This window comes from Callithrix jacchus, chromosome 15 (assembly GCF_049354715.1).
Source record: "Callithrix jacchus isolate 240 chromosome 15, calJac240_pri, whole genome shotgun sequence".
Taxonomy (NCBI): domain Eukaryota; kingdom Metazoa; phylum Chordata; class Mammalia; order Primates; family Cebidae; genus Callithrix; species Callithrix jacchus.
Genome location: NC_133516.1, coordinates 39,873,095 through 39,899,145, shown reverse-complemented (window position 1 = coordinate 39,899,145; position 26,051 = coordinate 39,873,095). Strand labels below are relative to the sequence as shown.

The 26,051-nt window shown below is 43.4% G+C and overlaps 1 protein-coding gene across 9 annotated transcripts in view; it reads right to left on the bottom strand.

Moving 5' to 3' along the window:
• Positions 1 to 26,051, bottom strand: part of FLNB (filamin B) — a 170,475-nt gene that overhangs the window by 75,770 nt on the left and 68,654 nt on the right. For all 9 annotated transcript variants that reach the window (XR_013527402.1, XR_013527399.1, XR_013527400.1 and 6 more), the window contains exons 2-8: positions 22,942 to 23,190; positions 21,361 to 21,458; positions 18,699 to 18,846; positions 5,276 to 5,394; positions 4,072 to 4,149; positions 1,995 to 2,157; positions 1,055 to 1,252 (exon numbers count right to left, since the gene is read on the bottom strand). Coding sequence is in view for 5 of the 9 variants with exons in the window: in XM_002758479.6 (XP_002758525.2) it covers positions 1,055 to 1,252; positions 1,995 to 2,157; positions 4,072 to 4,149; positions 5,276 to 5,394; positions 18,699 to 18,846; positions 21,361 to 21,458; positions 22,942 to 23,190 (1,053 nt within the window). In the remaining 4 variants the exon portion in view is untranslated. The remainder of the gene's footprint in view (positions 1 to 1,054; positions 1,253 to 1,994; positions 2,158 to 4,071; positions 4,150 to 5,275; positions 5,395 to 18,698; positions 18,847 to 21,360; positions 21,459 to 22,941; positions 23,191 to 26,051) is intronic.

Genomic DNA, 26,051 nt, shown 5'->3' with positions numbered 1-26,051 from the left:
AACAGTCTCAACATCAAAAGGGTAACTGCTCAGTTCATATAAGAGTTTGAAGGGCACCACCACCTAGCAAAGCCCTAGATGTGTTTAAAGGCAATTACAGAGTGGGTCTGGGTTCCAGCTGGACAAGCTGTCATAATAACACCTGCACAGGAGTCTCCTAAAATCACACAGAGCATGGGCCCAGCTAATATTCACAAGCAGCACAAGGAACTGGCAATGAAGTCCCACCCAACCAGCCCTTACCAAGCAAGGGGCCCCTGGCCCAGCAGTCTCACTAGGAAGCCAACAGCTTCAATGTCCAGGCTGGCTCAGAGGTAGGATTCAGAAGAGGAAGCCATGTCTGCAGACGCAGATTCAGAGGACAGAACAGGGAAAGGCAAGTGTGAGTTAGAAAAGGTAGTACGGTTGAAAAACAAAACAGAAAAAAAGGGGGGCAACAAAGTCAGAGGGAAAGAGTCTAACATTTGGGAAAAATGCATAGGCTCCCGGCGCCAGAGGGAGTTTAACAGAGTGGTTAAGGGTAAGGCCAAGAGTCTGTGGTTCTAGCCATCCTCATGCCTTATAGTACTGACTGGATTCCCATCTAAGCCTCAGCATCTCCACCTGCAAGCTGGGATAATAATAGCACCTTTAACACACAGGCTGGTGCAATGATTAGATGTAGTCAAGGTAAGTGCCTGGGCCAGTAAAGGCCAAGCAATGGAGGCTGCAGGTCCCATGTTACTGCTGCTACCTTCAGTCATGATGCCAAAGCCTCCTACTGCCTCAGTCCCACCTCCCTCACAAAGTCTAATGACTCTCCTGTACATGTGTTTTGGGGAAGAGTAAATGGGTTAACGTAAGTAAAGCACTTAGTTCTCTCTGTGGCTCACAGAAGATATTAATATTAATATGTGAAGACAAAGTAAGCCACCTCCTGCTGAAGCAACCCTGGCAGAAAAGGGATAGGCATATGGTCAGTGTTGGGCCCTGACTGTTTTCCTGGCCTCACTGCCCAGCTGTGCAGTCAGCTTTCAACATAAGAAGCAGATGTGGCCAGCCACCCAGCACTCACCTTCTCCAACCTGCACAACGAAGGGACTCTTAGGGATGGTGTCCCCAGCAAAGAAGACCTTGACCACATGGGGGCCAGGCTGCATGGGTTTGTACACACATCGATACACCTGGTTTCCTTTGTCTTCCACGAGCAACTCCACAGAGTTCTTCCCCTGGGGATCTTCCACCTCCACACCAATGTCACCCACACCAGCTCCTACGAGAAAGCAAGCATTCCATGAGCCCAGGTCACCCTCTCTGTAAGTTCACTGCTTCTGGGTACAAATGTAAACAGGGTCGGCGTGGTGGCTCACGCTTGTAATACCAGCACTTTGGAGGCTGAGGCAGGTGGATCACTTGAGGTCAGGAGGTCAAGATCAGCCTGGCCAACATGGAAAAACCCCATCTCTACTTTAAAAATACAAAAATTGGCGGGTGTGGTAGTATACGCCTGTAATCCCAGTTACTTGAGAGGCTGAAGCATGAGAATCACTTGAATCCAGGAGGCGGAGGTTGCCTTCAGCAGAGATCACACCACTGCCCTCCAGCCTGGGCAACAGGGCGTGTCTCTGTCTCAAAAAAAGAAAAGAAAAATAAAAAAATGCAAACAGAAGGCAGACAGGCTCTCAGGGAGCTCCGCACCAATATGTTAACAAGTATTTTCTAGGAGTGGAGGGGTTTAGGGTTGAACGTTTCCTTCTTCTGCATTTTCTATTTTTGACATGAAAAAGAAGCTGACAATTCAAGACCTATGTCTTAGTCAAGTGAAGCCTGAGGATTTTAGAGGAAAAAAGCTGGTTTTAAAAAATCTAAGAATATAGCACATTTGAAAAAACTGTCTTTGTGATTGTTTATTTGGTTTAGAAGACAAAAGGTCAGGCCTTCAAGTCCCTCAGGATTCTATTTCAGCCTCTGGAAGAAAGCCCAAAGGTCAGATCCACGGCGGAGAGGCACATTACCTGCCGTGTAGATGTCAAAGTAGGTGGGCTTATTGGCGATGTTCCCTGCAGCTTCCAACCCTGGACCCTTTGCAGTGACTTTACTGGCATCTCCCTGGGCCTTGTCAACGTTCACTTCAAATGGGCTCTTGGAGATGTGCTGTCCTGCAAAGAGGACTGTGACCTATAGGTGACAGATAGGCGAGAAATACATAATCATTTCTCTGTGCCCAGCAAGACTGCCATCAAGCCACATATATTAATGATCACCTCTCTCCTACCCACCCATGATGGCACACACAAGAGTGTCTAGGACGAGGAGCCTGGAACCAAGTTTAACAGCCTGAATGAGACTCCCACCTGGACCCTTCAGCCGTACAGCTGGGTCTGGGACATGACACCTTTAGCAAAATAAAAATGCTGACCTTAGATATGCTTAGCCTCTCTACTAGGAAGCAAACACATTTCAATCTCTGGACATTGACTCCTTTCAGGGGACTGAATGGGCTACTCTCCCTCAGAATAAAATGTGCATTTCCAGGAGTTCAAATCCACAGCCAAACTGTTTTTTCAAGGGACCAAGATCATTCTTAAATACATGGATTTGGGACAAAGTAGAATGAGTTCCATCTAAAACTTGAGTCACTGTTCTTATCTTTGAAATTTTTCAGGGGTAATTGGGTTGGGGTTTATGTGAACCCATACCTGACTGGAATGAATTAATTACATCATAAATGCTCCCTTCAAGAGCATTTATTCCAAATGCATCATACTGTAAGAGTCTAAGAGAAAGCTAAAGCCATTGTTCCAGGTGAATTCACTAAAGCACAAGGTGGTGAGGACGGTCTGTATCCCACAGTCTGGACAGGTAAGTGATGGGATTGGCCTTTAGTTTAGCCAAAGTGCTGTTGAGGGCTTTCTTCCAATGAAAAGTGTACTCCTGGGTAACCACACTCTCCTGCAAAAGAGGCTCTTTTAGCCCTTGCCCGAAAGGCCACCTTTCTCAAACAGAACTGGAAAGATTGCCAAGACAAAGGGCCTGAGGCCTCAGTCCCCATCATTTCTCCAGGTGCTGAGAGGGCCATTTCCTTCTACTCTATTCAGCTGAACTGCTCCAGCCTCAGGCTTCATCAAGCTGACAGTCCCTCCAAAGCACCTCCAAGGGGAGTGCTTAAGAAAGCATGAAGGGGCTGGGTACGGTGGCTCACGCCTATAATCCCAGCACTTTGGGAGGCCAAGGTGGGTGGATCACAAGGTCAAGAGATCGAGACCATCCTGGTCAACAAGGTGAAACCCCATCTCTACTAAAAATACAAAAAATTAGCTGGGCATGGTGGTGTGCGCCTATAGTCCCAGCTACTCAGGAGGCTGAGGCAGGAGAAATGCTTGAACCCAGAAGGCGGAGGTTGCGGTGAGCCAAGATTGTGCCATTGCACTCCAGTCTGGGTAACAACAGTGAAACTCCATCTCAAAAAAAAAAAAGAAAGCATGAAGGACAAAGAGACAGCAGGGTGCAGTGGCTCATGTCTATAATCCCAGCACTTTGGGAGGCGGATGCAGGAGGATACCTTGAGGTCATGAGTTCAAGAACAGCCTAGGCAAAATGGTGAAACCTGGTGTCTACTAAAAATACAAAAAATTAGCTAGACATGGTAGTGGGTGCCTGTAATCCCACCTACTCAGGAGGCTGAGGTGGGAGGCTCCCTTATGCCCAGGAAGCAGGGATTGCAGTGTGCCAAGACCACACCACTTCACTACAGCCTGGGCAACCCTGTCTCCAAAAAAAGAATCAAGGACAAAGAGCCCATCTATAGTTTGGTGACCACAGCTTCTACACTCCAGGCAGACAGCTGCAACCATCAGCTACCTAGATGGAGTTAGAAAAATCTTACGACATTGCAAACAACTAAGCCTAGTTAGTTGAGGAAATCCTAAGGATTCCAATTTTCAATGATACACAAAGACCCTTTTATAATCAGAAAGGGAAATCAGAAATTCACTTAAGAAGAACACTTTTCTTCCTGGGCTATCTCTCTTCTCCATATATTGGAACAAGCCCCAAAGCAGCCCAAGGCACAGCCATGCTGCTTCATCTTACTTTGTGCAGCCCGGTGACCTTGGGAAGATACTCCACAGAGTATGTCTTGTTCTTGTCACTGTCAGGGGTGACTTGTGCCTAGGAGGGAAGGTGGGTGACAGTTAGAAAAGGCACCAGGTATGAGTAAGGAGCATGCTGTGTCAGCAGAGGTTCTGCAGGAGCTGCCAGGTTGGGAACATTGAAGGTGCTGGCTAACTCCTGTCCCTCTATCCCTGCACAGCGCACCAAGAGCGACGCTGCCTGATGTCACAGAAACAAAACCACGCAGCGCTAAGACATAACAGAGTCAGGTCTTTCCAGTGTCCAGCATCAGGCTGGCACTCTCCAGGTTAAGCAAGAAACTTAAACCTTTATCCACTCAATAGTTCATTGAAAGCTTATGAAATGCCAAGCCTAGTGTTAGGTACTAAAAATAAAACATGAGTAAGTCAGGCACAATCCCCACCCCAGTGGGGGAAACAGACCATCCATCATTAAACTCAGAATTGCAAATTATGCTAAATGCCAGTAACAAAATATGGTCCTATGAAAATAAGTCACAGAGAGAACAGCATGTGCAAAGGCTCCGAGGGAGGAACCAAAGAATGGCCAGTGTGGGAAGAGAACAGGGCAAGACTATCTTATTATTCCGGCCATCAGTATCTAAAACCTCAACTGAGGCTGGGCGCGGTGGCTCACGCCTATAATCCCGGCCCTTTGGGAGGCCAAAGTGGGTAGATCACCTGAGGTCAGGAGTTGGAGATCAGCCTGGCCAATGTGGTGAAACCTTGTCTCTACTAAAATTAGCCGGGTGTGGTGGCGGTACACACCTGTAATCCCAGCTCGAGAATCTCTTGAACCCGGAAGGCGGAGGTTGCCATGAGCCAAGATTGTGCCATTGCACTCCAGCCCGGGCAAAAAGAGCGAAATTCCATCTCAAAAATAAAAATAAAACCTCAACTGACAAGGTACCTTTGCTAAATCCAAAGTATCCTTTATTTCATTAAACACTGTGTCCCTGGCGATCAATTTAAATTCGATTTCCAGGCTCCGCTCTTGGGCAGGTGACTTAAACAGCTACAAGCCTCAGTATCCTTTTGGTTAAAAAAAACACTTTTGGTTGTGAGCTGTAATGAGGAAAATTGAGGCACAGTCCCTGGCCTCATTACAAGTCCCAAAAGCTCCATCAGGTGCTGGAAAGGAGAGGCAGCACCCTCCAACATACCTCCTCTTTGTTCCCTTCTGGGTCCTCAACAAACACCATCACGTCTCCTTGCCCAGCGCTGATGGTGTCCACAGTGAACTTGGCTGGCTGCTTCACCATGTTTCCAGTGGGCTCGATTCCTGCCACAGGTTTACACAGACACGTTAGAAGCCAGGCGAGGGTGTGGCATGAGCCATCACCCACTGTGTCTTTCAGGAAACTGACAGATGGGACCCAGCCCTGCAGATCCCATGTGGGAGACGGGGACAAACTGCCTTGGCAAAGACAATGAGACAGGTTGAAAGCCTTAATTTTGTCCGTGTTATTGAAGCAATATCCAATTTTGATATTCAGAGAACCTCAGTCGGGCGTCTATACAGGATTGTGGAAAACAACGTGGTTAGTAAGTAGCAGCAGGGCTTGCCTTGACGAAAGCAACACAGTGGGGAGGAAGAAAACTTAATTTTCATTACACAACATTTATTGTATGCTTGACATTTAAAAAATTACATTAAACCATTTTTTAAATTAACCTTTTTATTTTAAAATGACTGAACACATTCGTCGAGACAGATTTTACCTGTAGGTATAATAAACAATGCAGCACTTTGGAAGGCTGAAGCGGGTGGATCACAAGGTCAGGAGATAGAGATCATCCTGGCTAACATGGTGAAACCCCGTCTCTACTAAAAATACAAAAAATTAGCTAGGCATGGTGGCATGAGGTTATAGTCCCAGCTACTCAGGAGACTGAGGCAGGAGAATCGCTTGAACTTGGGCCAAGATTGCACCACTGCACTCCAGCCTGGGCAAGGGAGTGAGATTTTATCTCAAAATAAATAAATAAATAAATAAATTAATTAATAAAAATAATAATAATGACCTTTACCTAGTTTCCCCAATGGTAACATGGTAAAAAACTAAGACTCAATCTCACAACCAGGGTATTGACATTGATACAATCAAAACAAAGAACATTCCCTTTAGCATAGACAGGGAGCCCTCCTGCTGTCCTCCCACAACCTCATCAATTCTCTCCTTAGCCCTGACAACCACTAATCTGTTCTCCACACTTTAATTTTATTATTTTGATGATGTCACATCAATGGAATCATAACTATGTAACCTTTTAGGACTGGCCTTTTTCACTACACACAATTTTCTGTAGGTTCACCCAGGTTTTGCTTCTATCAGTTTTTTTTCCTTTTTATTGCTGAGTATCTAATACTCCATGGTATAGATGTACCATGGTTTAAGCATTCACCCACTGAAGAACATCTGGGATGTTTCTAGTTGTCTATCACCAGTAAAGCTGCTGTAATGCCTGTACATAGGGGTGTGTGTGTGTGTGTGTGTGTGTGTGTGAACATAAGTATAAAATAGTAAGAAATTATATATATGGGTGTCTGCCCCAGGTTCCAGAGTTCCTAAACCCCTTGGAATGTCCTTGGTGACAAAAGCATCTTCTGTTCTAATAAGGCAACTCTTAGTGGACTCCCGGATAGCTTTCAGGATGGGGCTGATCAACAAAAAGAACAAGTCATGGTGAGAAGCTTAGAACTTTCAGCCCCACTCCCCATCCTGCAGGAAGGGGGAGGAGCTGTAGTCTTCATCAATGTCAGTCATGCCTATGTGATTTAGCCTCCACAAAAATCCCTAAGTACAGAGTTTAGAGAGCTTCTGGGTTGATGAATACATCCATGTGCCAAGAGGATGGCCCACCCCAACTTCATGGGAACAAACGCTCCTATGTTCAAAACCCCTCTAAACTTTACCCCGTGGACCTCTTCACCTGGTGGATCATCTGTCTCCTCTATCATATCCTCCCTATACAACTGATAAAGGTTAAGTGTTTCCTTGAGTTCTGTGAGCCACTGAGCCACTCTAGCAAATAGTGTAACACGAGGAAGTGTAATAGGAATCTCTGATTTGTAGCAAAGCTGGACAGAAGTTGTGGGTTGCCTAAGGACTCACCACTTCTGACCTGGCCCCTGAAGTTGGGGGCAGTTTTGAGGGACTGAGCCCTTCGTGGGGTCTGCACTAACTTCAAGCAGACAGTGTCAGAACTGAATGGAATTCATTATAGGACACCTACTTGGTGTCCACACAGAATTGGAGAATTGGTCAGTATGGGAAGAAAAATCCATAGATTTTGGTGACCAGAGCCGGGTGTGGTGGCTCACGCCTATAATCCCAGCACTTTGGGAGGCCAAGGTGGGTGGATCACAAGGTCAAGAGATCGAGACCATCCTGGTCAACATGGTGAAACCCCGTCTCTACTAAAAATACAAAAAAATTAGCTGGGCATAATGGCACATGCCTGTAGTCCCAGCTCCTCAGGAAGCTGAGGCAGGAGAATCGCTTGAACCCAGGAGGCGGAGGTTGCGGTGAGCCGAGATCGTGCCATTGCACTCCAGCCTGGGTAACAAGAGCTAAACTCCATCTCAAAAAAAAAAAAAGATTTTGGTGACCAGAAATGAAGTATTGAGAGGAGTAATCAAGATAATGAGAATAATTTTCTTCTTTAGCTGTGAGAATATAGAAGGAAAAACAATGGCTCTCCTATACAGTAAGTTTTCATTCCTCTGGGATAAATGCCAAGGTGTGCAACTGTTGGGCCATATGGTAGCTGCATGTACTGTTTTTTGAGGTTTTGTTTTTGTTTTTGTTTTGAGACCAAGTCTCACTGTGTAGCCCAGGCTGGAGAGCAGTGGCGCAATCACAGCTCACTGCAACCTGGACCTTCCAGGCTCAGGCAATCCTCCTGCCTCAATCTCCTGAGCAGCTGGGGCCACAGGTGCATACCACCACACCTGGATAATTTTTTAAAATTATTTGTAGAGATGCAAACTCCCTATGTTGCGGAGGCTGGTCTCAAACTCCTGGGTTCAAGTGATCCTCCAGCCTCAGCCTCACAAGGTACTGGGATTACAGAAATGAGCCACTGTGCCCAGCCTATTTCTTTATTAGGAAACTACTACATAGTGTCCCAAAGTAGTTACACCATTTTACATTCCCACCAGCAATGTATGAGTGATCCAGATTCAGTCTCCCTACATCCTTTCCAGAATTTAGTGTTATCACTATTAATACTCTTTATTTTAGCCATTTTGATAGTGTGTACTGGGATTAATTTGCATTTTTCTCATGATTAATGATACTGAACAAATTTCTAAGTGCTTTTTTGTCATACGGATGTCCTCTTCAGAGGAAACTGTGTATGTCTTTTGCCCATTTTCTTATTGGGTAGTTTGGTTAAATGTTTGTCTGCTTTTTAACTACTGAGTTTTGAGAGTTCTTTACGTGTTCTAGATACTAATATTTTGTTTGACATATGGTTTGCAAACTTTTTCTCCCAGTCTTTAGCCTGTCTATTCATCCTCTTAACTATGAAAGGTTTTAAATTGTTTTTTAAAGTAAAATCCAGCCCCCAGATCCCAATCTCAGCAACATTTCAAGTTCTATTTGAGATGGTGTCCTGGTGGCTTTTAAGGTGAGGGCTAAGACAGCTTGTCTTGCAGGACAGTGGGTGAACCAGGAGTACACCCTTAGATGCCAGTAAACCCTCAACAGCACATAAAGGCTACCACCATGTACCATGTTGAGTCTTTGAAACATACCATCCTTCTTCAAACTTGAAAAAGTTTTTAATTTTGATTTAGTCCAGCTTATTTGTTTTTTAATGGATCATGTTTATGGTGTCAGTCTAAGAACAATTTGCCTAGTCCTAGATCTCAAAGATTTTCTTCTGTGTTTTTTTCCTAAAGCTTTATAGTTATATGGGTTTTTTGTTTGTTTGTTTTTTTGGTTTGGGGTTTGCTTTAGTTTTGTTTTGCCAATGGATGTTCAATTTCTCTGCCACCACATGCCAAAAAGGTTCTTTCCTCCAATGACTTACTTTTGCACCTTTGTCAATAATCAGTTGTGCGTATTTGCGTGGGCCTGCAATTCTGTTTCATTGATCTATAATTTCTATCCTTGACCAATACCACAAAATCTTGGCTTCTGTAGCTACACAGTAAGCCTTGAAAGCAGGAAGGCTGATTCCTCCATGTTGTACTTCTTTCTCAAAATTGTTTTTGCTCCTTTAATTCCTTTGCCTTTCCATCTATGTTTTGAAATAATCATCTTCTTGCTATCTGCAAAAACTTTTGCTGGGATTTTGACAGCAACTGCATCAGACCTGAATAACAATTTGAGGAGAGGTGGCATCTTTACTATTTGACTTTTACGATCCATGAAAACATTTTATCACTCCATTTATTTAGATCTCTTATTTATCAGTGTTTTTGTAGTTTTCAGCATTTAAGTCCTATATATGTTTTATTACATTTATGCTTTTTAAAAGCAATTCTAAGGCCGGGCGCGGTGGCTCAAGCCTGTAATCCCAGCACTTTGGGAGGCCGAGGCAGGTGGATCATGAGGTCAAGAGATCGAGACCATCCTGGTCAACATGGTGAAACCCCGTCTCTACTAAAAATACAAAAAAAAATAGCTGGGCATGGTGGCGCGTACCTGTAATCCCAGCTACTCAGGAGACTGAGGCAGGAGAATTGCCTGAACCCAGGAGGCAGAGGTTGCAGTGAGCCGAGATCGCGCCATTGCACTCCAGCCTGGGTAACAAAAGCGAAACTCCATCTCAAAAAATAAATAAATAAATAAATAAAAATTAAAAGCAATTATAAACAGGATATGCTATTTTTAACTTTTGTGTACATTTGTTCATTAAATTACATGGAAATATAATTGACTTTTACATATTGATCTTGTATACTGTGACCTTGCTGAACTCATTCAAGGGCAGGTATTTGGGTTTTCTCCCCTCCATGGATTATTTGGGATTTTCTACATAGACAGTCATCTGAATCTGCAAATAGAGACAGTATTATTTCTTACTTTCCAATACGAATGTCTTTTATTTCCTTTTCTTACATGACTGCACTGGCTAAAACTTCCAGCATTATGTTGAATAGAATGGCCAGAGCAGCCATCCTGCCTTGTTCCTCTTAGGAGACACATTCAGTCTATTCATCATAATGTTAGTTGTAGGTTTCTTGTAGTAGCCACTCTATATTAAATTAAGTTCCTCCATTTCTCTTTTTTTTTTTTTTTAGTTCTTATCATGGATGGCTGTTGCGTTTTTGTCAAATGCCTTTTCTGCATCTATTGATATGATCGTGTAATTTTTCTTTGTTAGTTTGATTTTCTTTTCTTTCTTTCTTTTCTTTTCTTTTTTTTTTTTTTTTTTTTTTTTAATGAGATAGAGTTTCATTCTCATTGCCCAGGCAGGAGTGCAATGGCACAATCTTGGTTCACCAAAACCTCCACCTACTGGGTTCAAGAGATTCTCCTGCCTCAGCTTCCCGAATAGCTGGATTACAGGCATCTGCCACCACACCCAACTAATTTTGTATTTTTAGTAGAGACGGGGTTTCTCATGTTGGTCAGTCTGGTCTCAAATCTCAGGTGATCCACCCATCTCAGCCTCCCACAGTGCTGGGATTACAGTCATGAGCCACCATGCCCGGCCTATGTTGACTAATTTTCTAATAGTGAACCCGGCTTGCATCCCTGGAATAAACCCCACTTGGTTATAATGTGTACCTCTTCAATATATATAGCTCAATTTTATTTGCTAATAGTCATTTGCTGCATAATGAAGTTTCAGTCAAAAAAAGTCCACACATATGATGATGGTCCCATAAGATTATAAATGGAGCCAAAAAATTCCTGTTGCCTACTGACGTTGCAGTAACGCATCGCATTACTCACGTGTTTGTGGGATGCTGGTATAAACAAACACTGCGCTGCTGGCCATAGAAACACATATAGTACATACAACTACGCTCAATACACAATACTTGATAAATGACAATGCTACTGGTTTATGTATTTAATATACTATACTTTTTATCATTAAATTTTAGAGTGTGCATCTTCTATTTTTAAAAAAACGTTAACTGTAAAGCAGCCTCAAGCAGGTCCTTCAGGAAGTACTCCAAAAGGCATTGTTATTACAGGAGACAGTAGTTCCACACATTACTGCCCCTGAAGACCTACCAGTGGGATAGGATATGGAGGTGGAAGACAGTGATAATGATGACCCTGACTCTGTGTAAGCCTAGATTAATGTGTGTGTTTAGTTAAAAAAAAAAAAAAAAGTTTTAAAGTACAAAAATGAAATTAAAAGTTTTAAAACACAGAAAAAGGCTTATAAAGGCTGGGTGCAGTGGCGGGTGCCTGTAATCTCAGCACTTTGGGAGGCTGAGGTAAGAGGATCACCTAAGGTCAGAAGTTTGAGACTAGCCAGGCCAATGCAGTGAATCCCTGTCTCTACTGAAAATACAAAAATTAGCCGGGCATAGTGGTGTGCACCTGTAAGCCAAGTTGCTAGGGAGGCTAAGGCAGGAGAATCTCTTGGACCCAGAAGGCAGAGGTTGCAGTGAGCCAAGATCGCGCCATTGTACTCCAGCCTGGGCAACAAGAGCAAAATCCATCTCAAAGCAAAACAACCAGTTGTCACCCAGTTCAAGGATTCATTTTTCTGTCCTTCCACCCTGCTATTGCACTCACCCAATGAGTTTTTGTTTCAGTTACTGTACTTTCCAGTTTTTTGTTTTTTTTTTTGAGACGGAGTTTTGCTCTGGTTATCCAGGCTGGAGTTCAATGGCGCGATCTCGGTTCATCGCAACCTCCACCTCCTGGGTTCAGGCAATTCTCCTGCCTCAGCCTCCTGAGTAGCTGGGATTACAGGCACATGCCACCATGCCCAGCTAATTTTTTGTATTTTAAGTAGAGACGGGGTTTCACCATGTTGACCAGGACGGTCTCGATCTCTTGACCTTGTGATCCACCCGCCCTGGCCTCCCAAAGTGCTGGGACTACAGGCATGAGCCACCGTGCCCGGCCTATGTAATTTCCAGTTCTAAAATGTCCATCTGGTTCTTTACATCACCTAAATTTTTATTATTATTTTGCTGGGACATTCTATTTCTTTGTTGAGATTTTTTATTTTTCTGTTTGTTTCATAATTGTTCTTAATTGCTTACTGAAGCCTCTTTGTCTTTTTACTTTTGAAATTGCACTCTTGCCCAGGCTGGAGAGCAATGGCGTGACCTCGGCTCATTGCAACCTCCGCTTCCCATGTTCAAGTGATTCTCCTGCATCAGCCTTCCAAGTAGCTGGGATTACAGGTGCCCACCACTATGTCTGGCTAATTTTTTGTATTTTTAGTAGAGACAGGGTTTCATCGTGTTGGTCAGGCTGGTCACCTGTCAGGAGTTCCGCCGCCTTGGCCTCCCAAAGTGCTGAGACTACAAGCATGAGCCACCACAACTGGCTACAGAAGCCTTTTTTAATAACCACTTTAAAATTTTTGTCATATAATTCTAACATCTCTATCATCTCAGTGTTGGCATCAACTGTCTTTTTCATTCAGTTTGAGATCTTCCTAGGTATGACAAGTCATTGTTTTTTTTGTTTGTTTAAAACTGGTATCAGGGGTATCATGTGATGAGACTCTGGGTCTTCTGTAAATGTTCTTTTGTAGCTGGCTTTTTAAGATACCACTCTGGCAGGGGAGAGAAAGGTACACACCTTGTTACTAACAATGGAGGAAGAAGTCTAGGTTCTCCTTCAACCTCCACTAACGCTCAAGATTGGGAGGCTCATTACTAATGCATGGGGGTGGACATTCTGGCTGGAGGGAGTAGGAGTGCCTCATTACTGCTCCTCCATGGCCTCTACACCTTCACAGGGAGTGGCTTCCTTATTGCCAGACTGTGGTACAAGGCTAGGCTCCCCATTCACCTTTGTGGGTTTAACAGGGGAGCTACGCAGTTTTTTCTGCGGTGTGGAGCTGGAGTAGAGCAGTGATTGTTTAGAAGTTTTCTGCCTCACTGGGCTGCCCTTTCCTGGTCTTCTGGGTGGAGAGGGCAGCTTTTGTTGGCACTTTCTGTGTTTGTGCCCACTGGTATTTTTAGGTTGTCAGCTTCTTTCTTTGGCTCCAAGTCTGGCATGTATGAGGCAAAGTAAACCCCAGGAACTCAGTACTGCACCATTCCTCAAGTCCCAAGGTCCCTGCTTGGTCTGCCTCATCCTTTTTCAGAGTCTCCCTGTGTTTTCCTTATAAATATTGCCCAGGGATTTTAGTTGTAGTTAGCAGAAAGAATTAGGAAAAGTCCTTCTATTCCATCTTCCTAGGAGTAGAAGTTCAAATATTACTTTTTTAAAAAAGCTTTTTATTACAAAGAATTGCAAACTAGGCTGGGTACAGTGGCTCATACCTGTAATCCCAGCACTTTGGGAAGCCGAAGCAGATGGATCACCTAAGGTCAGGATTTTGAGACTCGCCTGGCCAACATGGTGAAACGTCATCTCTACTAAAAATACAAACTTAGAAAGGCATGGTAGTGCAGGCCTGTAATCCCAGCTACTTGGGAGGTTAAGGGAGGAGAATTACTTGAACCCGGGATGCGGAGGTTGCGGTGAGCTGAGATTCCGCCATTGCACTCTGTCTTAAAAAAAAAAAAAAGAATTCCAAACTAACACAGATGTGGAGAGAAGTGCATAGTGGACTTCCTATACCCATCCCCCAGCTTCAACAACTGTAAACTCACAGCTGGTCTTGTTTCACCTTCACTCCCGCCTCCTCCCTCTTCCTGTATTATTTTGACACAAATCCTAGACCTCAGATTTTTTAGCCATAAACAATCACTATGTATTCTTAAAAGGTACTTGCAGAGTACCCACAACATCGATAAGATATTTTAATGTCAAATATTCAGTGTTCAAATTTTCAATTATCTTATAAATTTCATTAATTTCTTAGAGCACCATGAACTGCTGCTTTATCACGATTTTTTTCAACCATCAGTTTGAACAGGATCCAAATAAGGTTACATATTACAAGTGCTTGCTAAGTCTCTCAAGTCTCATTTAATCTCTGGCTGTCTTTCCATCGCTTCCTTTTCCCTGCTACCAATCTGTTAAAAACACTAGGTCATTTGTTACTATACTCTGAATTTGTATTCATGCGCCAATAATTTAGTTTAAGAAAAAAATGGCAGTAGACTGTTACATAATAAGATAATCTTTCTGCCTGAAAAGAAAGGTAAAAATCATAAAAAATTACAAATAAATTTTAAAAGGTAGTCTTCCCACCCTGCTCAGTAAGAAGTGCAAAGCAAAAAAGATAGACAGTTTAACTTAGCATAGACAAAAGGCTGGAAATAAGTACCTCAGACTTAGAAGGCAGGAATGAGATTGGCAGTTGGGAAGTGAGCTTCAATTTTTATTTCGTATATTTTTCTTTTGCTTAAGATTTACATAACGGTCAGGTTATGTAACTAATATAAACAAATGGATTTAAACATGTACCTAATGGCCAAGCATGTGGCTCATGCCTGTAATCCCAGCACTTTGGGGGGCCAAGGCAGGGGCATTGCTTGAGCTCGGGATTTTGAGACCAGCCTCGGCAACATAGCCAGGCTGGTCTCAAACTAAAATATTTTAAAAATAAGCTGGGCATGGTGGTGCACACCTGTGGTCCCAGCTACCAGGGAAGCTGAGGTGGGAGAATCACTTGAGCCCAGAAGGTCAAGCCTGCAGTTAGCCATGATGGCACCACCGCACTCCACACTGAGAGATAAAGCGGGACTCTATCTCAAAACAACAACGAAAATAAATAAGTAAATAAACAGGCACCTAAAATACTTAAAGTCCCACTTCACCTGACTCCAGCAGCCTAAGAAACCACTTTCTCTGCAGCTTGTCGAAGTCTGGGCTTGGGTTGGTCACCTGTTGCTAACCATGGTTGGTTAGGAGGCTGAACCACACCCCCACTCTAAATTCCAGTGGAGCTTTGCTTACCATGAAAGGAGATAACTGGGGCCCCTCTGATTACCCAGATAGAAGGACTGCTCTACAGTAAATGCTTCAAAGAGAACGAGATTCTTACAAAGATTTATGATTAGCTCATGGATGAATGCTTTTCACATACCTAACCCTGCAAGCAAGCCCATCACGAAGACCTGTGTGTGGCTGGAGGTCTGCCTCACCCCAGCCCTCTCTCCTTTCAACCCACTGGAAAGAAGCAAGATGAGGCTCAGTGAAGGGATCGACTCACGCTAACTGGCTGGCAACTGGCATCTATTAAATAACCAGGAAATAAAAAATAAAACAACACTTTCAAGACTTTTAGAAAACAGAAGATGAAATGGTCTCTCTTCCTGGGGTCAGGTGGCAGAGATGAAGCAATGTGGTCACACAGGGAAGAGCAAAACGGGCCTGGCTTTCACCTCACCACATGACAAGGATAATCTCTCACAGCCCCACCCATGTGCCTTGTGACCCTGTCACCTAAAATGACCGATTTGTCTTCCTACTTCCTACTTTAAAATGCAGAGTGAGGCCATTTCCTCCTTAAAAATAAGTTAAATAATAGGATTACCATATGATCCACCAATTCCACTTCTGGGTAGATCCCCAAAAGAACTGAAAGCAGGGTCTCAAACAACACTTGTACACCTGTGTTTTCATAGCAGCATTATTCACAATAGCCAAAAGATTATAGCAATCCAAACATCAATCAGCAGACGAATGGATACACAAAATGCGATATATACATATAAAGGAATATTATTCAGCCTTAAATGAAATGTTGATACATGCAACAACATGGATGAACCCTGAAAACATATGACAAGTGAAGTAAGCCAGAGGAAAAAGACAGAGAGCATATGATTCCACTTCTAGGAGGTACCTAGAATAGGTAAATTCATAGAGACAGGGAGTCGAATAAAGGTTATCAGGAGCAGAGGGGAGGGGAGAATGGGGCATTATTGTTTAATGAGTATGGAGTTTCAGTTTGGGAAGTTGAAAAAGTTCTGGAGATAGATGGCAGTGATGGTTGGACAACAATGTAAATGTACTCAATGCCACAGCACTGTACATTTAAAAATGGTTACAACAGTGAATTTTATGTTATGGACATTTTCCCACAATTAAAAAAATGCAGAAAGCACACATATATAATTTTTTTTAAAAAAGAGTGTGTTTCCTCCACAAGTGCATCACACTTACTAAGAGGCAGATGAAGGAAATGGCAATGACCAGCCACATTCCTGAACCGTAACAAGTGATCATTTTCTAGAAAACAGCACCGTGAGAGGAAACCATCTCACATTAACAATGGGTAAGCCGGACAGCCAGTGATAAGGTTATTACAAACATATATTATGGCTTGATTAGATTCAGTCCATTTGACAATCTGGTTGACAAAGGATTTATTTGATTGTGTGCAACTGTTTTGCCATTAAGGAAGCACAATCTTTAAAGTCAGAGATTCCTCATTCCAGCTACCACCTGTGGTATGCCTTAAAGAAAGCACTTTTAAAGCAAGTGAGGACATGCAGCCTTCAAGTGACTGTGAATAGGAGGAGGGCTTCAAAGTCCCTAGTCCCTATATAACACAAGTGATGTCACAGACCTCACACCCCACTGCAAATAGAACCTCAAATGGTAAGGGCTCTCTGCTGTCTCAATCCTGCCCAGAACATCAGATGAGAAGACCTGGCCACTGAGGTGAGAACAGTACATGGTCAGTATCACTGCCCTAGCCATGTGTCATCTTAAGAATAAGTTGACTGGGAGGCCGAGGTGGGCAGATCACCTGAGGCCCAGGAGTTGGAGACAAGCCTGGCCAACATGGTGAAACCCCATCTCTATTAAAAATGCAAAAATTAGCCAGGCATGGTGATTCATGCCTGTAATCCCAGCTACTCAGGAGGCTGAGGCAGGAGAATTGCTTGAACCCAGGAGGTGGAGGTTGCAGTGAGCTGAGATCATGCTACTGCACTCCAGCCTGGGCAACAGAGTGAGTGAGACTCTATCTCACACACAGAAGAAAAAGACTAAGCTGATATCAAGCAGAAAAAATGCTTTATTAAAAGGGAGCATATGTAAGGAAGGAACATCCTAAAAGACACATGCCCTCATCTATTCAGAAAGTCAATGTCATTTAAAAAAAAAAAGTTCAGAGAAATTATTCAGCATGAAAAGAGTCTAAGTAGAAATAATAAACACACACAGTAAGTGAACCTTAATCAGATCTTAGTTTGTAAAACAACAACTATAAAAGACAATCTCAGGACAATAGGGAAATTCAAATACAAACTGAATATTAGATTATACTATTATAAATTTTCTTACATGTGACAATGAATATTGTGGTTATATAAGAGGATATCCTATTCTTAGGAGAAGCTTAGTGATGTACTGAGAACAGAACTGTCACCATGCTTGCAACTTATTTTCAAATAATTTGGCAATCATACACACGAACACATATGCAAACATGCAAAAAGGACAAGAGAAAACTATTAAGCTAGAATGGTAACAACTGTCAATTCTGGGAGAAGATATACAGAATACTGCATGTATAACTGTTACCCTACTGAGATAACATTTTCTTTCTTTCTTTCTTTCTTTTTTTTTTTCAAGATGGAGGCTCACACACTCTGTTGCCCAGGCTGGAGAGCAATGGCATGATCTTGGCTCACTGTAACCTCTGCCTCCCGTTTTCAAGCGATTTTCCTGCCTCTGCCTCCTGAGTAGCTGGGATTACAGGTGACTGCCAACAGGCCCAGCTAATTTTTGTATTTTTAGTAGATATGGGGTTTCACCATGTTGGCCAGGCTGGTGTCCAACCCTTGACCTCAGGTGATGCACTTGCCTCTGCCTCCCAAAGTGCTGGGATTACAGGTGTGAACCACCATGTCTGGCCAATATTTTCTTATTTACGAAAAATGATATATGAAATGCACTCCTTCCCCTAACAGAAACCATGCTTTGCAGTCACGTAACTGCTCTCTTCAGTGTGCCTGAAGTCAGGTGCCAGTCACAACATCAAATGCCTTGAAATGGCTTCTGCCCCCTATAATGTTCTGAGCAAAACTGTGTCCTGCAGCTGCCTCGCAGTCATAAACAGGATGTCTTAGCAAGGAAGTGTCTGCCAGGGGTTAACAATAGCTCCCACTCGGCTGGAAATCTGAGGCAGCCTTAGCCTAACAGCAGGAGAAATGAATCAGCAGCCAGAGACCCACCTCCATCACTGACTGTGGTGATCTGGGGCAAGACCAGACTCCCCCGACTCCCTGCCCCCCACTAATTCCTCTTCTGAAAAATAGGAGCAATGGGTTACTGCACTAAAATCACCAAGCAGCAAACTCGCCCCATTCCATCTAACCAGAAGCATTTCTTAAAGCCTTAGAAAAACAAGGCAGAATAAAACGGTCATAAAATGTGTTATAATGGAGATCTGGGGTATCTTTGAGGATTACACCCATATATTCTTGATTCTGAGACCATCACTCCTGAAGCCATGAAATCATCTCCAACACCAGAAGACAGGTCTCCAATACAACACAAGAGGACAAGCACTCACCTCTGCCATAGGCCCTGGCTTTTTTCGGGTTGAGTTTGGGTTTGAGAGGAGCCCCTGGCTTGAGCTTGGCTTTCGGGAACTGGGACAGGTAAGTCATAACCGAGTGCTCGTCCACATCCGGGTGAATGATTTCTTCAGGAGTGATGACCTAGAATAATGACATGGTGGTGGATGAATGTCCAGAACACATCACTTTGCAACCATTGAAATGTTTGCAAATGCCTCTTAAACCAAGCACTACAAACATTAAGTAACTGAGTCGGCTTCTCAATTAAGTGAAATTACATTAAACCAACACACCAAGATCAGTGTTTGTAACCATTCTTGAGGAACTGCAGACTCCTTTTTGAAAGCTAGGGGAACCCTCTCCAAAAAATTTTGCATGTAATTTCCAAGGGTTCATTATCTTCCCTGCCCGCTAAGAGTTCACTTACTCCTCTGGTCAAACTTTCCAAAAATTATAAAAGGATAAGCTATAGCAAGTCAGGAAAATGAAGAAACAGGCACACACGGGATTAAAGCATGGTACAAAAGAGTGCGCAGGTTAACTGGCTTTTTCCTTTGCCCAAATATTCATTTTCTGTATCTATATTAGCTCTACTAATTAAAAAAGGTAAATAAAAAAGAAACAACATGTAAATATTAAATACGCATCTCAATATATTAGGAGCCATTAAAAAAAGTAGGGAAGCCAGGAGCAGTGGCTAATGCCTGTTATCCCATTGCTTTAGGAGGCCAAGACAGGAGAGGTCAGGAGTATGAGACCAGCCTGGCCAACATGGTGAAACCCTGTCTGTACTAAAAATACAAAAATTAGCCCAGCATGGTGGCAGATGCCTGTAATCCCAGGTACTCGGGAGGATGAGGCAGGAGGATCACTTGAACAAAGGAGGCAAAGGTTACAGTGAGCCAAGATCACACCACTGCACTCCAGCCTGAGTGACAGAGGAGTTAAGACTCGTCTTAAAAAACAAAAAAAGAATGAGTGAATTTCTGTGACATTCAAGTTAGGAGCAAGACTAGAGCCATTCTAGGCAGGTGACCTCCCTGAAGGTGCCACCACCTCAGTTTCAGTTCCTTCACCTGACCCAGCCCTAAACAGCATGCAGAGTCCTCCCTGCCTCTAGTAATGGTGCTAAGGAGGTAAATCACACTTCCTCAATGAACAGAGGCTCTGTCTCATGAGCAGGTTAACCATGTGCAATGAACAACAGATGTGCCCAGCTTTCCCCCCCTGTGATAAAAAGCACCAGAAAACATTCTGACAATTGGCCTGCAGGAACAAAATAGCTACTTGGGTTTGAACAGTCGCCTTCAATAAATACATTCCATAAAAAGTAGGATGCGTGTCGCTTTGGCATTTCTTCCTGGCAGCTCCTTCAACGAGTTCACCCACGCCAACATCACATGAATGTCTAAAGGAGATGGTTTAGGTTTAAGCAGAGATGAAAAACATACCACACCACTTCCTGAGGGTGGACGAGCCAAGCAATGAATGGGCCATGTAGGAGAGACATGACTCCAAAACCAAACCAAAGAAACAGGCATGTTGTTCTACCCTCCAAGGGACCCTGTTACAAAATACACTGAACTCAGACTTCGATGCAGCTTATAGCGAGGCCATCCATCCTATGGCACTGGCTACCCTGCAATCTTCCCTGGCTGGCCTTTGAACACAGGATATATGGTGCCTAACTGTTAGGGAGAGTTTCTGGAAAGAAAACACTGGTTTTCCTCCCTGCTAGGAAGATCAGACTTCAACTGAGCGATGTGACTACTGTAGATGGTATCCAAGTCTCATTTGATTTCCGAGTCCTCTTGTTATATTCCTGTGATCGGATTATGGGTAATAGAGATTCTTCCACAGTTTCTATGAATGGTGGATTGTCCTGGCTTCCATGTTTTTAAAAGTTTTAAGTTGGCCAGGTGCGGTGGCTCATACCTGTAATCCCAGCACTTTGGGAGTCCGAGGCAGGTGGAGCATGAGGTCACGCGTTCGAGACCAGCCTGACCAACATGGTGAAACCCTGTCTCTACTAAAAACACAAAAATTAGCTGGGCATGGTGGCTCGTGCCTGTAATCCTAGCTACTCAGGATGTTGAGGCAGGAGAATCAGTTGAACCTGGGAGGCAGAGGTTGCAGTGAGCTGAGATCGCACCACTGCAGCCCAGCCTGGGCAACAGAGCAAGACTCTACCTCAAAAAAAAAAAAAAAAGTTTTAAGTCCTGTGACTTTTCATAAGATATTGAATTAAAATTACCTTTTAAAATGTAGATTGAAAAATGGTCAAATACTAGCCATTTCTTATGGCTCAACCTAATAGTTTGGTCCCATATTTGTAGTCTAGTGTTTAAAGATAGTCTTTAAAAATTTGGAGCAGAAATACTAGAAATTTACCAGCGTGTGACAAAGAGTGACATGAAAATTTATGGATGATCTACATTAAACCAACACATGAAGATCTATAAGCACCTAAGTCAATGAGAACCTACTATTATGGGTAAACTGAGGAAGATGACAGACTATCACAGGCAATGCTCTTTGAAGTCTCAATGCCAAGAAGGTCAGACTGCCTGCCTGACCCAGAAAGGCATCCACAGAGTGACAGAACAAGCTAGTGGGTGGGGGCAGCCTCACAGGACGTGGCACACTTGTGCATACCTGTGGGACACCCAGCCAGTCATCTGCCTGCTGCATAGCTTCTCGTGCGTTATCTACGGGCTTCTGTGGGTCCCAGGATTCCCAGTCTGGGCACAGACCTGTTAACAGAACACAGAAGACGCTTTTAACATTAGCTGACCAAAGAGATTAAAGGAAACCATGTGCCTAAACTAACCCCATTTGTTTTCTTAGTTCAGAGAATGATTTCTTTCTTAAAATCTCAGCGAATCATATATTTAATAGAAGGAAAGTATCACAGGTATCAGTGTGCCAGGGCATAAACTATCCTCCATTACTGAGATTTCTCCTCCTGGTTCTGTGTTCTTGCATGAAGATGGGGATTATCCATTCCTTGAAGGTGTGGTGTTAGAAAATAAACAAAGCTTGGAAAAAGCCTGGTGCCTTTATGCAGGAGGGATTTTTTAAAGCTCTATTCCTGGATGTATCTGAAAACTCCAGAATAGCATCCTATCTGATTCAAAAATTCACTTGCTCAAAGGCACAAACCTAGAATTATCTGCAAAAGAGGTAAAGGACTAGAGTAAAAACTCCCAAGTTTACATTGGGAAGAGGTATCCTAAAATGTGTCCTTAAATGGAAGTAAGGAAGAGGACACTAGGAAATCAATTACTGCTGCACTTTGAGTTTTTCCTGGTTGACACCAATTCATAGGCTCTCAAGGAAGAATGAGGCCTTCAGTCCCCCCTACTAAATGGGCACTAGCTAGTTCTGCTTTGAATATGTCAAGAACCACTAACTTACTAACTACTAATGTGCCCAGTAAAATAGAGAATACACAGTCAATGCAAAATATAATTTACACCTCTTTTTAAAATTAAAATCAACTTTAGGGGGTGTGTGTAAACACTGTCTCTGGTCTTTCTACTGAGTGTGTACCAACGAACTCTACCCATCAACCTAAACCCTCCAGTGAGGATAATTACAAGCTTCATATACACTCAACCACTAAAAAATGAGCGGCCATCAAGGGTGGAAAAGGTTCCACCTGGATCCTAACCAAGTACCATTTCACAGCAATGCAGAAAGAAGAGAGTGGAGAATGCCATATATAGTCAAACCAGTGGTTAATAAAGATGGGTACTTTCAACTCCATGGAAGTTTTTAGACTTTCATGCCAAGCCACCTAATAGGACCAAATGTTTCTCTAAAGCTAACAAGAAACTAAGCACCAATGTGGGAAGACACAGGATTTTGGAGTCTGGAAGCTAAACCCAAGTCTTGTCTCTAAGCACCAACTCCTTCATTGGAATTTGGATAAAAGACTCAACTCAATGCTCAACCATGCCTATGCATATACCTAGAAGATCTGCCCTTGGAAGGGTCAACAGAGCCAGTTTTAGTTCCCTTAGCCGTCTAACAATGGGCTAAGACCTGGAGAAATAGATCAATCAAAGCAAAGATAGCATTCCCAGGAGAAATACGCCAATCAAAGCAAAGATAGTATTCCCAGGAGAAATACACCAATCAAAGCAAAGATAGCATTCCCATTGAAAACCAGAATGTTTAGGACCCACATGCCCCCATCCTAGACAGATGGTTTAGGCAGCGCTGGACACTTACCTGGAGCACAGCTGTCAACAAGGGCTCCCAGAGCTTTGCCGTCTTGCCAGTTCTGGTTAAAGTTGGTGATGGGCAGGTAGGGGATCTTGTTCTGAATCCACCCCAGCAGCCTCTGCTTTGGCGTCTGCTTCTTGGCATCATCATCCCCTTCATCCTCCCACACAGGCATGGAGATGGAGTAGTGGAGGATCAACGTCCACACCAGACCCAAGATGAGCTTCAGGTTCCCATCCACAATGGCTTTGCTATCTGGGGAGAGAGAAACAGGCTTGGTCATTCCTTTGGGTTATACAAGTGTAAATTATACTCCTTATAAAAATGTAAATGGAAGTCCAGGTACAGTGGCTCATGACTGTAATCCCAGCACTTTGGGAGGCTGAGGCAGGTGGATCATGAGGTCAGGAATTCGAGACTAGCCTGGCCAACATAGTGAAACCCCGTCTCTACTAAATACAAAATTTAGCCAGGTATGGTGGCACATGCCTGTAGTCCTAGCTACTTGGGAGACTGAGGCAGGAGAATCGCTTGAACCAAGGGAGGTGGAGGTTGTGGTAAGCTGAGATCACAACACTGCACTTCAGCCTGGGCAACAGAGCAAGATTCCATCTCAAAAACAGAAAATGTAAATGGAGTCTTCACCTATTAGAGAACCATACTAAGTGAAGGATATAATGCTGAGCTTTGCTTCAAAACACTTGAGGACAAGAACAGATGAAATATGATTCCAAAATGCCATTAACAGGTATCACTGGATCATGGATTCATGAGTGCATAATGACACCACTGTCTCTACTTTTGTGTATGCTTAAAATTTTCCATAATAATGGCTGAGTGCAGTGGCTCACTCCTGTAATCCCAGCACTTTTGGGCAGCCAAGGCAGGAGGATTGCTTTGAGCTCAGGAGTTCAAGACTAGCCTGGCCAACATGGAGAAACTCCCTCTCTACCAAAAAAAAAAAAAAAATTAGCCGGGCATAGTGGCTTACTCCTGTAGTCCCAGCTACTCAGGAGGCTGAGGTTGGAGGATCGCTTGAGCCCGGGAAGCGAAAGTTGCAGAGAGCCAAGATCATGCCACTGCACTCCAGCCTGGGCAACAGAGTGAGATCCTGTTTCAAAAACTGAAAGAAATCATTTCACAAATATAGACAATAAAAACCAGTGACTGCATCCCAGAGGCAACAACCTGCTCACCTGGTAGTATACAGTCTACCAGATTGTGCGTGTGTGCGCGTGTGTATGTGTGTACATGCTGCCTGAATTTGTATTATTCAATTGGTATACATTTTTTTCTTTTCATTATTATGTCCCAGACATCTTTTCCCTATAAAAAGTTTGTTTCTGTTTACATTCCTATCTATAGATTTAAGAAGCCAGTTAGTTATCCCTGCAAATCTCATCAATGCTGGGTGTTATCAATCATTTTCATGTTTGCTATTTTGACATATCAGTCATCCAGAAGAGGAAACCATGACACTAATGCAATTGGGCAAATCTCTCTTGTGAGGAGGATAAGTGACCAGCCAAAATCATGGCCCCCTTCTAGTCCTTCCCTTGCTTAACAGAACATGCCATGTCCCTGGCCAGCACCTTCCAGGAGTCTCATTGCTGTTTGTTTCCACTTCCCCTGCTTTTGCCTTCTCTTCAGCTATCCATCTCCCCCACCCCAGCAACTTTCTCTCTCTCTCCATTTCCCTATACTTCTTCTCCACCAAAGATACTCTGTAGCCAGCTCCCATTCTACCAGGACTCCAAGCTACAAACATCAGCACAGTCTTGGACTCCTCCTCTTAAACTCTTGGTATAGTTTCCACAATGTGTCAATTCTATCTGTACCTAAATCTTTTGGCAAACCCTTTTTCCTACACCCTCCCAGTAAACATGTGTCCCCTCCTCCCCTCTCTCAAGAGTCTTTGACAGCCTTGAAGCTGAATCACTGTTCACATGACCCCAGAACCATCTTTCTCATCAGGTACCTCTGTGCTTCGAAATTCACCAGGGTCCCCGCTGCACACAGTCAACTCCTTAAATATACAGCACCTCCCTACACAACCCCATCCAGTCGGCTTTCCACTCTTGCCACCCCCATCCATCATACTCCAGGCTCAAAAGCTCCTTGTTCCTGGACTACATCTTGTGCTGAACCCCTGGACCTCTGCGTGTGTTCTCTATCCCTTCGATGGGAAGACCTTCACCCATCCTTCTGTGGGACAACCCCTGGCTCATCCTTCTGACACCAGATTCTACAACTGGTGGCATTCACTCCCAACAGCAATTATGTGTGAGTTCTTGGCCTCCTAGCTCACTCCAGAACTGAGACCACTTGTTGGGGAGTGACTGGGCTATCTGCATCTTGGTGCCTCTCCAGCCACCCACCAAGAGCCACCTGAACACTGGCTGAACACATGCCAAATTACACTGAATGAAACCCAACCACAACCACATGAAAAGCATACTCACGTGCTGATAAGGAGTGCATGGCATGCCATTCAAAACTGAAAAGGTGAGAGCTTTATTTTTTTTTTAACTAACCTGATTATTGTTACAGCTTCTTGCAACAAAAGACCCTGTTTAAGAGCCCATGCCCAAACCATCAGAGAGAAATCATCAGAAGCAATTTTGCAGATTCAGTCATAATAAAATATCTAACCTGAACAAAAGAAAGAGTATCATGGACTGGCTGGTAAGAAAAACTAATTCAAGCAATCCTCATTCAAAGTTAAGGTTTCCAAGGACTTTCTCTGTAATGAATTGTATAAATAATAACTTCGAAGCAGGACTATCTACATAATTCATGGGACCCAGAGAAAAATGAAGATACAGGTTTCTCGTCCAAAACTTCAGAACTTCACACCAATATCCACTTTCTACTCCCCAAATGTATCACTAACATGTAAGCCAGGCCCCTAAATATAGGAAACAGATACAAATTCACTGTGTTTTCTTGTAATTTCACTGGAGAATTGCCTTCACTGTCCACTTCCTCAAGTTCCCATCCTTTGCCATGTGTTGCTGTCCTTAGCTGTTTGAATCTAGTTTCACACACAGCCTCTTGCTTTTTTAAGTTTCTCTTCTTTGCTCTCTTTTGTAAGTCAAAGTTCTGTTAATTCTGGT